This window comes from Coregonus lavaretus (assembly GCF_964263955.1).
Source record: "Coregonus lavaretus genome assembly, chromosome: 17".
NCBI classification, from domain to species: Eukaryota; Metazoa; Chordata; class Actinopteri; order Salmoniformes; family Salmonidae; genus Coregonus; species Coregonus lavaretus.
Window position 1 is genome coordinate 27,954,643 of NC_140004.1, and position 14,153 is coordinate 27,968,795.

The 14,153-nt window shown below is 43.3% G+C and overlaps 1 protein-coding gene across 1 annotated transcript in view; it reads right to left on the bottom strand.

Annotated features, from left to right (window-relative positions):
• LOC311145119 (single-stranded DNA-binding protein 2) overlaps positions 1-14,153 on the bottom strand; it is a 98,721-nt gene that overhangs the window by 12,509 nt on the left and 72,059 nt on the right. Inside the window, exons 6-9 of the mRNA XM_084181311.1 lie at positions 5,174-5,230; positions 4,805-4,868; positions 4,612-4,682; positions 4,305-4,372 (exon numbers count right to left, since the gene is read on the bottom strand). Coding sequence (XP_084037437.1) covers positions 4,305-4,372; positions 4,612-4,682; positions 4,805-4,868; positions 5,174-5,230 — 260 coding nt within the window. The remainder of the gene's footprint in view (positions 1-4,304; positions 4,373-4,611; positions 4,683-4,804; positions 4,869-5,173; positions 5,231-14,153) is intronic.

The following is a 14,153-nucleotide window of genomic DNA, read 5'->3' on the forward strand; positions in this document are numbered from 1 at the left end:
CAAAGACAAATCTGCCCGATTCCAGCCTTGCTGAAGCACCTCCAGATCATCACTGATCCTCCACCAAATTTCACAGTGCGAAACACTTGTAGGCCTCTCCAGGTCTCCGTCTAACCATTAGATGACCAGGTGTTGGGCAAAGCTGAAAATTGGACTCATCAGAGAAGATGACCTTACTCCAGTCCTCTACGGTTCAATCCTTATGGTATTTTGCAAACCTCAGCCTGGCTCTTCTTTGCTTCTCATTGATGAAGGGCTTTTTTCTAGCTTTGCACGACTTCAGCCCTGCCCCTAGGAGCCTGTTTCGAACCGTCCTCGCCGTGCACTTCACCCCAGCTGCCGTTTGCCATTCTTTTTGTAGGTCACTTGATGTCATCCTACGGTTGTTGAGTGACATTCGAATGAGTTGGCGGTCATCCCGGTCAGTAGAGAGTCATTTTCGCCCTCTGCCGGTCTGTAGCTTTGTTGTCCCCAATGTCTACTGCTTGACCTTTGACATTTTAAGGATGGAAGCAACCTGACGCTCACTGTATCACTCTGCCAGTAAAGCCAGAATTGAACCCTTCTTTTCCTCACTCAAAACTTTCCCTTTCAACTCTTTTGGCATGGTCAATAGTTATTTTTTTATTAATATTACTTTTGAGGTACTATTAGCACTGTTTTTGCCATCCAGCTGGTCCTATTGCAAGCGGATAGTGATGACCACAGCAGTGGTTTTTATACTTTTCCTCGTTAAATAAGATTTGGTTCATGTGATCACCTAATCAGTACCTAATTCAGTGTAATGAGGTGTGCCTGTGTTGGAATTCAACAGACACTGGAATGGAATGGCTGTCATACATGTAGAGATGCTGATTTAAGAAAAAGTTGCAGTGGTCTCTTAATTCTTTCCACAGCTGTATATATACAGTTGAAGTCGGAAGTTTACATACACCTTAGGCAAATACATTTAAACTCTGTTTTTCACAATTCCTGACATTTAATCCTAGTAAAAATTCCCTGTCTTAGGTCAGTTAGGATCAACACTTTATTTTAAGAATGTGAAATGTCAGAATAATAGTAGAGATAATGATTTATTTCAGCTTTTATTTCTTTCATCACATTCCCAGTGGGTCAGAAGTTTACATATACTCAATTAGTATTTGGTAGCATTGCCTTTAAATTGTTTAACTTGGGTCAAACGTTTCATGTAGCCTTCCACAAGCTTCCCACAATAGGTTGGGTGAATTTTGGCCTGTGTAACTGAGTCAGGTTTGTAGGCCTCCTTGCTCGCACACGCTTTTTCAGTTCTGCCCACAAATTTTCTATAGGATTGAGGTCAGGGCTTTGTGATGGCCACTCCAAATCCTTGACTTTGTTGTCCTTAAGCCATTTTGCCACAACTTTGGAAGTATGCTTGGGGTCATTGTCCATTTGGAAGACCCATTTGTGACCAAGCTTTAACTTCCTGACTGATGTCTTGAGATGTTGCTTCAATATATCCACATACATTTCCTTCCTCATGATGCCATCTATTTTGTGAAGCGCACCAGTCCCTCCTGCAGCAAAGCACCCCCACAGCATGATGCTGCTCCCCCGTGCTTCACGGTTGGGATGGTGTTCTTCGGCTTGCAAGCAACCCCCTTTTTCCTCCAAACATAACGATGGTCATTATGGCCAAACAGTTCTATTTTTGTTTAATCAGACCAGAGGATATTTCTCCAAGAAGTATGATCTTTGTCCCCATGTGCAGTTGCAAACCGTAGTCTGGCTTTTTTATGACGGTTTTGGAGCAGTGGCTTCTTCCTTGCTGAGCGGTCTTTCAGGTTCTGTCGATATAGGACTTGTTTTACTGTGGATATAGATACTTTTGTACCTGTTTCCTCCAGCATCTTCACAAGGTCCTTTGCTGTTGTTCTGGGATTGATCTGCACTTTTCGCACCAAAGTACGTTCATCTCTAGGTGAAAGAACGTGTCTCCTTCCTGAGCGGTATGACGGCTGCGTGGTCCCATGGTGTTTATACTTGCATACTATTGTTTGTACAGATGAACATGGTACCTTCAGGCGTTTGGAAATTGTTCCCAAGGATGAACCAGACTTGTGGAGGTCTACAATTATTTTCTGAGGTCTTGGATGATTTATTTTTGATTTTCCCATGATGTCAAGCAAAGAGGCACTGAGTTTGAAGGTAGGCCTTGAAAACGATCCACAGGTACATCTCCAATTGACTCAAATTATGTCAATTAGCCTATCAGAAGCTTCTAAAGCCATGACATCATTTTCTGGAATTTTCCAAGCTGTTTAAAGGCACAGTCAACTTAGTGTATGTAAACTTCTGACCCACTGGAATTGTGATACAGTGAATTATAAGTGAAATAATCTGTCTGTAAACAATTGTTGGAAAAATTACTTGTGTCATGCACAAAGTAGATGCCCTAACCGACTTGCCAAAACTATAGTTTGTTAACAAGAAATTTGTGGAGTGGTTGAAAAACAAGTTTGAATGACTCCAACCTAAGTGTATGTAAACTTCCGACTTCAACTGTATATATATACACAGTACCAGTCAAAAGGTTGGACACACCTACTCATTCAAGGGTTTTACTATATTTTTACTATTTTCTACATTGTAGAATAATAGTGAAGACATCAAAACTATGAAATAACACATATGAAATCATGTAGTAACCAGAAAAGTGTTAAACAAATTAAAATATATTTTATATTTGAGATTCTTCAAAGTAGCCACCTTTTGCCTTAATGACAGCTTTGCACACTCTTGGCATTCTCTTAACCAGCTTCATGAGGTAGTCACCTGGAATGCATTTCAATTAACAGGTGTGTCTTGTTAAAAGTTAATTTGTGGAATTTCTTTCCTTCTTAATGCGTTTGAGCCAATCAGTTGTGTTGTGACAAGGTATGGGTGGTATACAGAAGATAGCCCTATCTGGTAAAAGACCAAGTCCATATTATGGCAAGAACAGCTCAAATAAGCAAAGAGAAACGACAGTCCATCATTACTTTAAGACATGAAGGTCAGTCAATCTGGAACATTTCAAGAACTTTGAAAGTTTCTTCGAGTGCAGTCGCAAAAACCATTAAGCGCTTTGATGAAACTGGCCACAGGAAAGGAAGACCCAGAGTTAACCTCTGCTGCAGAGGATACGTTCATTAGAGTTACCAGCCTCAGAAATTGCAGCTCAAATAAATGCTTCACAGAGTTCAAGTAACAGACACATCTCAACATCAACTGTTCAGAGGAGACTACGTGAATCAGACCTTCATGGTCGAATTGCTGCAAAGAAACCACTACTAAAGGACACCAATAAGAAGAAGAGACTTGCTTGGGCCAAGAAACACGAGCAATGGACATTAGACAGTGGAAATCTGTCCTTTGTTCTGATGAGTCCAAATTTGAGATTTTTGGTTCCAACTGCCGTGTCTTTGTGAGAGGCAGAGTAGGTGAACGGATGATCTCCGCATGTGTGGTTCCCACCGTGAAGCATGGTGGAGGAGGTGTGATGGTGTGGGGGTGCTTTGCTGGTGACACTGTCTGTGATTTATTTAGAATTCAAGGCACACTTAACCAGCATGACTACCATAGCATTCTGCAGCGATACGCCATCCCATCTGGTTTGCACTTAGTGGAACTTTAATTTGTTTTTCAACAGGACAATGACCCAAAACACACCTCCAGGCTGTGTAAGGGCTATTTGACCAAGAAGGAGAGTGATGGAGTCCTGCATCAGATCACCCGATCTCAACCCAATTGAGATGGTTTGGGATGAGTTGGACCGCACAGTGAAGGAAAAGCAGCCAACAAGTGCTCAGCACATGTGATAACTCCTTCAAGACTGTTGGGAAAGCATTCCAGGTGAAGCTGGTTGAGTGAATGCCAAGAGTGTGCAAAGCTGTCATCAAGGCAAAGGGTGGCTACTTTGAAGAATCTAAAATCTAAAATATATTTTGATTTGTTTAACGCTGTTTTGGTTACTACATGATTCCATATGTGTTATTTCATAGTTTCGATGTCTTCACTATTATTCTACAATGTAGCAAATAGTAAAAATAAAGAAAAACCCTTGAATGAGTAGGTGTGTCCAAACTTTTGACTGGTACTGTATATTTTTTGGAGGGAGGGGGGGCTTGCTCAGACCATGCGGGGGGGCCCGCGAAACTTCGGTATGCCACTGGTATGTGTGTGTGTGTGCGTGCGTGCACGTGTGTGTTTATGTGTGAAGTTTGTGTATGTACTGAATGTCTGTACTGTATTTGGATCCAGGTCTGGTCCATGCGTGTGTGTGTTGATGACAGAGTGCTCACATGTTCATGCCAGGCATCCCAGGGCCAACCAGTGCATTGAGAGGTGGTCTCATCCCTCCACCGTAGTTCTGGAAGAGAGAAACCCAAGGCCAAAGGTCAAATTACCGTAAAGTAATGTACACATACATCAAACAGGCTTCCACAGGTGGAGAATAGAAATACTACCATAGTATACTACCACACATGTACTGTACATATATAAACACATATATACAAATCTATTCAACCACCTACAAACAAACATACTCAAATGTGACAGAAGGAGTTTAAACTTATGCAAACCTGGAGATTTCATTCAATCACATACCTGTGGCCCAAGAGGGACCATCCCTCTGGGCGGAGTCATTCGCTGCATGTGCCCCCCCATATTTGGATGCCCTGAAAAAACAGAGCGCCATCAGCCCTCAGCCCGTGAGTGTGTGTGTGTGTGTGTGTGTGTGTGTGTGTGTGTGTGTGTGTGTGTGTGTGTGTGTGTAAGAGTATGTATGTGTGAGACCCACCTTGCTGTCTCGTGGGGTCCATTCCACTGGGTAGCATAGGCTGGTTACCAGGAACCCCCATTGCCTGTGCCGAAATCATCATCATCATGATCATCATCATCATCATCATCACAGAATATAACATAACATCACTAACATATACTAAATATGAGGAGCTATACACACAATCATGTCAAAACACAGTCAAAGAGGGTAAGACAAGACAAGATAATGTGGTCAAGTAAGGTATAAAGAGAAGCAGATATAAGTGAAATAAAAAGGAGGACAGGTCAGGATATAAAGAAGTCTTATAGACAGACGTACAATGGAACATTAGAGTACATTTCCTATTATAACCTGAGGAGGGCATCAGTGCATCAGTGATCTTACCTGACTGGGTATTCTGAGGGGTCTGGGCCCACCAGGGTAACGAGGCGACATGAACGACTGTGAAGGTACACACACACACCAGCACACACAGAAGGAGAGAGTGGGGATAGAGGAAGGTAGAGTTAGGGAGAGAGTTAAAGACCGATTGAAAAATATAAAGTATATGATGATGAATACTAATGATGTTAGTATGACAGTCAGTCATCATGACCAGGCACCTGCACAGATAGAGCCCTAGGGGTGCTGGAGCACCTGTCATTTTGCCCTCCTATGGAAAAAGTGCCCTTTTGATTGATACATTATTTTATTTTTTTCTCTTGTAACTTTAAATGTAACGACTTGCCCATCAAACTAGAATATTTCTCATAATGTTATGAATCGAGCGCGGCAGTGCCAGTACGCTGCTGCGCTCATCCTGCATGCACAAACTACCTTCTGCCGCTGAGTTTAAAATGAATACCACCAGTACTAGGTTACTTTGGAGTTGCTAGCATATGTTGTCTGACGGTCAGGGACAGGGAAGGCGGCAACTGCAGTTTGACTGTTTGTCAGTAGCAGAACAAATTAATAACCTACATTCTAGATTATCAGCTGATATAGCCCACCCCAGTAGTGGTTCTAGCAAATATAGGCTACTTTTAACTAACTCCCTTTCATCTCTGTCCAAAGCGCTGTGCACGGCCCTGGTCATGACACTTCCACAACTTCCATGACTACCTACATGTATATATTTCAAACTATCAGTCTGTTTCCTGTATGTCTAACGTGTGTGAACTGTGTGTGAAAAATCATTTTGCTATTGTGTGTGTCTGCTATCCAATGTCCACACCAAACACAATGAACTGTCACATAAATGTTGGGGTCAATTTAAACTAAACCAAACCCAGCCAATGATGTGAGCTACAGGGAAGCAACACCATAACGCACCACTAGGCGGCAGTACCAGTACACACCACTACAAAGCAGTACCATAACACACCACTAGGGAGCAGTAACATAACACACCACTAGGAAGCAGTAACATAACACACCACTAGGGAGCAGTAACATAACACACCACTAGGGAGCAGTAACATAACACACCACTAGGAAGCAGTAGCATAACACACCACTAGGAAGCAGTAACATAACACACCACTAGGGAGCAGTAACATAACACACCACTAGGGAGCAGTAACATAACACGCCACTAGGGAGCAGTAACATAACACACCACTAGGGAGCAGTAACATAACACACCACTAGGGAGCAGTAACATAACACACCACTAGGCAGCAGTAACATAACACACCACTAGGGAGCAGTAACATAACACACCACTAGGGAGCAGTAACATAACACACCACTAGGGAGCAGTAACATAACACACCACTAGGGAGCAGTAACATAACACACCACTAGGGAGCAGTAACATAACACACCACTAGGGAGCAGTAACATAACACACCACTAGGGAGCAGTAACATAACACACCACTAGGCAGCAGTAACATAACACACCACTAGGGAGCAGTAACATAACACACCACTAGGGAGCAGTGACTGAGTCTGTAATACCAACATGTTTCAAGCAGACCACCATAGTCCCCGTGCCCAAGGACTCTAAGATAACCTGCCTAAATGACTACCGACCCGTAGCACTGACGTCTGTAGCCATGAAGTGCTTTGAAAGGCTGGTCATGGCTCACATCAACAGCATTATCCCAGAAACCCTAGACCCACTCCAATTTGCATACCGCCCCAACAGATCCACAGATGATGCAATCTCTATCGCACTCCACACTGCCCTTTCCCACCTGGACAAGAGGAACACCTACGTGAGAATGCTATTCATTGACTACAGCTCAGCATTCAACACCATAGTGCCCTCTAAGCTCATCACTAAGCTAAGGATCCTGGGACTAAACACCTCCCTCTGCAACTGGATCCTGGACTTCCTGACGGGCCGCCCCCAGGTGGTAAGGGTAGGTAACAACACATCTGCCACACTGATCCTCAACACGGGGGCCCCTCATGGGTGCGTGCTCAGTCCCCTCCTGTACTCTCTGTTCACCCATGACTGCATGGCCAGGCACGACTCCAACACCATCATTAAGTTTGCCGACGACACAACAGTGGTAGGCCTGATCACCGACAACGATGAGACAGCCTATAGGGAGGAGGTCAGAGATCTGGCCGTGTGGTGCCAGGACAACAACCTCTCCCTCAACGTGACCAAGGCAAAGGAGATGATTGTGGACTACAGGAAAAAAAAGAGGACTGAGCACGCCCCCATTCTCATCGACGGGGCTGTAGTGGAACAGGTTGAGAGCTTCAAGTTCCTTGGTGTCCACATCACCAACGAACTATCATGGTCCAAACACACCAAGACAGTCGTGAAGAGGGCACGACAAAGCCTATTCCCCCTCAGGAGACTAAAAAGATTTGGCATGGGTCCTCAGATCCTCAAAAAATTCTACAGCTGCACCATCGAGAGCATCCTGACTGGTTGCATCACCGCCTGGTATGGCAACTGCTTGGCCTCCGACCGCAAGGCACTACAGAGGGTAGTGCGTACGGCCCAGTACATCACTGGGGCAAAGCTTCCTGCCATCCAGGACCTCTATACCAGGCAGTGTCAGAGGAAGGCCCTCAAAATTGTCAAAGACTCCAGCCACCCTAGTCATAGACTGTTCTCTCTGCTACCGCACGGCAAGCGGTACCGGAGTGCCAAGTCTAGGTCCAAAAGACTTCTCAACAGCTTCTACCCCCAAGCCATAAGACTCCTGAACAGCTAATCATGGCTACCCGGACTATTTGCACTGCCCCCCCACCCCATCCTTTTTACGCTGCTGCTACTCTGTTAAGTATTTATGCATAGTCACTTTAACTCTACCCACATGTACATATTACCTCAACTACCTCAACTAGCCGGTGCCCCCGCACATTGACTCTGCAACGGTACCCCCCTGTATATATAGCCTCCCTACTGTCACTTTATTTTACTTCTGCTCTTTTTTTTCTCAACACTTTTTTTGTTGTTGTTTTATTTTTACTTTTTTTGTTTAAAATAAATGCACTGTTGGTTAAGGGCTGTAAGTAAGCATTTCACTGTAATGTCTGCACCTGTTGTATTCGGCGCATGTGACCAATATAATTTGATTTGATTTGATTTGATTTGTAACATAACACACCACTAGGCAGCAGTAACATAACACACCACTAGGGAGCAGTAACATAACACACCACTAGGGAGTAATGTTGGTCTATCTATTAGTTGATGTCTAGTCCCTCTGCCATGTGCTTTCCTCACCGTTTGGATCCAAATGAAATGGTCATTGACTTTAATTACAACACAGAGATGATCATGTACTATTATGTTTCCAAAGCAAATGGTCTCATGTTTAACACTTGTATTTCAGCCCTTAAAAATATAAAATGACCTAGACACTTGCGTGTAATCAGAGCAAACAAATATGCACAAATAAGCTAGCAAACGTCCTTGGCTGCTATGATAGCCAGTTAATGTTAGCTATGTAATGTTAGCCAACGTAAGACTGTAACATTAGCTACGTGTATGACCAGTTCATGCACCACAATATATAATACTTTCTTATACTAAACCTAGCTTGCTAACGTTAGGTAGGTAGCTAGCTAACGTTAGTTACGTTAAGTACACAAACCATAGCCGAGAAAACAAATTGCTTTGTTAAGAAACAGTAAGCTAGTTATGAACCACATATAGTCAACGGTTGAACCCAAAATGCACATGTAAACAGAACCTCAGTTCAATTGTGCACTGCAAGTGTACAAATGCTAGAATCAGACAATTTATCAGACTTGACTGACAGCATCGCTGTTTCAAACATGTATGTAGAATAAATTCCAGCTCCCTCTCCTGCCTTCTTGTCATTATTATAATCCAAATTTGTGCTGACTGATTAACACAGTGTGAAGTTACTTTCCAGAGTGTTCCCAGAAAATCTGAAGTCGCCATTCACAAGTAAAAAGTAGTCAGGGGGTGCGGGTGCTGCACACAGTGCACCCAGGTAAAACAACATCAGAATCATTGAGGGGGTTCGATTAATCTCCCCCGGGCACCCGTGTAGTTGTGTTTTGCACCTGCTGAACGTTGACTGCATTCGATTTGGAACCGGACTGCCTCCCGGGCGTGAGCCAGGTGCCCCGCTCTGTCTGACGACTTCGTCGGCTCAAAACAAAAGTGATGTAATTAAGCATGTGTAGTAATGAGTAGGATTCTGTGTTTTCACATGCAAAAGTGATTGCTTTTGATAAAAACACTATATGCCTTCCCTCCTCACTTTTGCCCGATGATGTGATAGGCCATAGCCCTGTGTACACCGGGCCAGATTAATCGAACCCCCCTCTGCTTGCTTAAGTTGTGCGACCCGCTGTGCGTAGTCAAAAGAAAATGACATGCTTGCTAACTTGGCTAGCTACGTGATTAAATGGGTCTGTTTTCAACAAATCAACTGTTTTAGACTATTGTATTTTAACCAAGCAAGAGAAATAAACGTTCAATCAGAACTGAGTGAATGAACAAAATCATTTTGGAACGAATGCTTCCAGACTGTCCATTTAAATGGTCTGTCGAAGTCAATGTTTTAAGAACAGGGTTCGTAGTGTAATGGTTTGAGTTACCACCTGTGGATCTGAAGATTGTGGGTTTGCCACCCAAAGGATACATTTGGACCATAATTTAGTTTATAGTTTTGACAGCACCCTCCCTCCCTCCCTCCCTCCCGACACACTTATTTTCATTTATTAGGTGGCTCTTAAAAGAGCCTTTGGGTTCGTGAAGTGGCAGGCAAGTGGCAGTGAGTGTGGTGGTGTGTACAACTGCGTGCGTCTTGTTAGGACGGAGGAGAGACCAGCTCTCAGACTCTTAAGGAAGAGGTTGTTGCCCTCATCCGTGAGATGCATGCCATCCCTACGGTAGTGCCCAGGGACACAGTGCTTTATGGCAGAGTGGCGGATTGTGGGCATGCACCTGTAAGCGAGAAACGCAAACACCAGCTGGTTGACAGAGCGTTGGGCCATCTCTATGCGCTTGTTGTTGTCCTCCTACCACTGGAACATCCAACTCCTCTGCTGCGCGATGTCAGAGTAGGTCTCCCGAGTGGCGCAGTGGTCTAAGGCACTGCATCGCAGTGCTAGCTGTGCCACTAGAGATCCAGGTTCGAATCGCGACCAGGAGAACCATGGGGCGGCGCACAATTGGCCCAGTGTCGTCCAGGGTAGGGGAGGGAATGGCCAGCAGGGATGTAGCTCAGTTGGTAGAGCATGGCGTTTGCAACGCCAGGGTTGTGGGTTCGATTCCCATGGGGGGCCAGTATGAAAAAATAAAAAATAAATTTAAAAAAATTATGTATGCACTAACTGTAAGTCTCTCTGGATAAGAGAGTCTGCTAAATGACTAAAATGTAAAAATGTAGACCACCGTTGTCGTCTCGGGGAACATTCGGATGACTACCTCCAAATCCGCTCACATCTGACGCACCAGGGCTGTCCCCTTTGTGTGTCCCAAGTCGTTTCCACTATGATGTCAGGGGGAGCAGCAGCACAGGCCGTCTGCAGGCGTAGGACATGGAGCAGTTTGCCCCACTTCATTCCTTGGTCTTTGAGCCACCTAATGTGACAGTAGTCAATTGAGAGGTTGTGATGTATTCCAACCGCCCTGGCACACTTCTCCAACCAGTGGATCTACAAATGCCACACAGTCTCCATGTTGATGAATGAGTAAATGCCTGGAAGCCCATGAAAAAAGGGTGTGAAATGTAGTAGTATAGATGTGGAATAAATAGAACTGCATTGAAAATGATCATATGCAGATTTGCTCCTGTTTCTAATTTTTCTAGCCAACATTACTATTGAAGCACCAAGTCCAATCTGTTCTACCTGTTGTATTTCTATGAGTTTGAACGTAAGGCGTTTTCTCTGCTCTGAGAGGATCTCCAGACTTTCACTCTCTCCCTTTTGATCTCAGAGATAGCAATAAAAGTAAAAAGTAAAAGTAAATTAGCCTGTGTTATGTTGTATTACAATTTAGTATAATCACCTTCCGGTGTAAAAACCCTGGAAATTAGAGACAAAAAACTATGTTTTAAGTGAGAAGTAGGCATTTGTCTGAATCCAAAAAATAAAGGAAATTCACATGAGCACCACAGTGTCTACTTCAGGTTTTCCAGCACACAGCTTTGACCTACTACAGTAGCTACAGTGGGGGGAAAAAGTATTTAGTCAGCCACCAATTGTGCAAGTTCTCCCACTTAAAAAGATGAGAGAGGCCTGTAATTTTCATCATAGGTACATGTCAACTATGACAGACAAAATGAGATTTTTTTTTCCAGAAAATCACATTGTAGGATTTTTAATGAATTTATTTGCAAATTATGGTGGAAAATAAGTATTTGGTCAACAAAAGTTTCTCAATACTTTGTTATATACCCTTTGTTGGCAATGACACTGGTCAAACGTTTTCTGTAAGTCTTCAAAAGGTTTTCACACACTGTTGCTGGTATTTTGGCCCATTCCTCCATGCAGATCTCCTCTAGAGCAGTGATGTTTTGGGGCTGTCACTGGGCAACACGGACTTTCAACTCCCTCCAAAGATTTTCTATGGGGTTGAGATCTGGAGACTGGCTAGGCCACTCCAGGACCTTGAAATGCTTCTTAAGAAGCCACTCCTTCGTTGCCCGGGCGGTGTGTTTGGGATCATTGTCATGCTGAAAGACACGGCCACTTTTCATCTTCAATGCCCTTGCTGATGGAAGGAGGTTTTCACTCAAAATCTCACGATACATGGCCCCATTCATTCTTTCCTTTACACGGATCAGTTGGCCTGGTCCCTTTGCAGAAAAACAGCCCCAAAGCATGATGTTTCCACCCCCATGCTTCACAGTAGGTATGGTGTTCTTTGGATGCAACTCAGCATTCTTTGTCCTCCAAACACGACGAGTTGAGTTTTTACCAAAAAGTTATATTTTGGTTTCATCTGACCATATGACATTCTCCCAATCCTCTTCTGGATCATCCAAATGCACTCTAGCAAACTTCAGACGGGCCTGGACATGTACTGGCTTAAGCAGGGGGACACGTCTGGCACTGCAGGATTTGAGTCCCTGGCGGCGTAGTGTGTTACTGATGGTAGGCTTTGTTACTTTGGTCCCAGCTCTCTGCAGGTCATTCACTAGGTCCCCCCGTGTAGTTCTGGGATTTTTGCTCACCGTTCTTGTGATCATTTTGACCCCACGGTGTGAGATCTTGCGTGGAGCCCCAGATCGAGGGAGATTATCAGTGGTCTTGTATGTCTTCCATTTCCTAATAATTGCTCCCACAGTTGATTTCTTCAAACCAAGCTGCTTACCTATTGCAGATTCAGTCTTCCCAGCCTGGTGCAGGTCTACAATTTTGTTTCTGGTGTCCTTTGACAGCTCTTTGGTCTTGGCCATAGTGGAGTTTGGAGTGTGACTGTTTGAGGTTGTGGACAGGTGTCTTTTATACTGATAACAAGTTCAAACAGGTGCCATTAATACAGGTAACAAGTGGAGGACAGAGGAGCCTCTTAAAGAAGAAGGTCTGTGAGAGCCAGAAGGTCTGTGAGAGCCAGGTCTGTGAGAGCCAGAAATCTTGCTTGTTTGTAGGTGACCAAATACTTATTTTCCACCATAATTTGCAAATAAATTCATAAAAAATCCTACAATGTGATTTTCTGGAAAAATTTTCTCAATTTGTCTGTCATAGTTGACGTGTACCTATGATGAAAATTACAGGCCTCTCTCATCTTTTGAAGTGGGAGAACTTGCACAATTGGTGGCTGACTAAATACTTTTTCCCCCCACTGTATATTGGTCTATTGTACTTCAAACAATGTTTAGGCAGGTTTCTTAGGATTGTGAAGAGACACACACACACAGGCACAGACACTCGCTTACACATACACATGATAAAACACGCACTCTACACACACGTACACATGGATTTTATATTGTAGATATGTGGAAGTTGAGTAGTGGCCTGAGGGAACACACTTGTGTTGTGAAAAGTGTTATGAAATGTAATGTCATGTAATATTTTAATGTTACTGGACCCCAAGAAGAGTAACTGCTGCCTTGGCAGCAGCTAATGGGGATCCTTAATAAATAGATATCCTTAATAAATACAAACCTTCTCAAACAGTGTAATTATTACTCTTAGATAAGGTTCTCCCACAATAATATGACTTGTACTGCATACAAGGTTTTTACATTTTACATTTTTCACACCACACCTTCTCAAACAGCCTAATTAATACTCTTCAGAGGGATAATGGACTTTACAGTGTACTGCTATTAAAATAATGTATATATACAGTACCAGTCAAACGTTTGGACACACCTACTCATTCCAGTTTTTTAAAATATTTTTACTATTTTCTACATTGTAGAATAATAGCGAAGACATCAAAACTATGAAATCACACATATGGAGTCATGTAGAAACCAAAAATTATTCAAAGTAGCCACCCTTTGCCTTGATGACAGCTTTGCACACTCTTGGCATTCTCTCAACCAGCTCCATGAGGTAGTCACCTGGAATGCATTTCAATTAACAGGTGTGTCTTGTTAAAAGTTAATTTGTGGAATTTCTTTCCTTCTTAATGCGTTTGAGACAATCAGTTGTGTTGTGACAAGGTATGGGTGGTATACAGAAGATAGCCCTATTTGGTAAAATACCAAGTCCATATTACGGCAAGAACAGCTCTAATAAGCAAAGAGAAACGACAGTCCATCATTACTTTAAGACAATTACTTTCAGTCAATCTGGAAAATTTCAAGAACTTTGAAAGTTTCTTCAAGTGCAGTCGCAAAAACCATCAAGCACTATGATGAAACTGGCCCTCATGAGGACCGCCACAGGAAAGGAAGACCCAGAGTTACCTCTGCTGTAGAAGATAAGATCATTAAAGTTAACTGCACCTCAGATTGCAGCCCAAATAAATG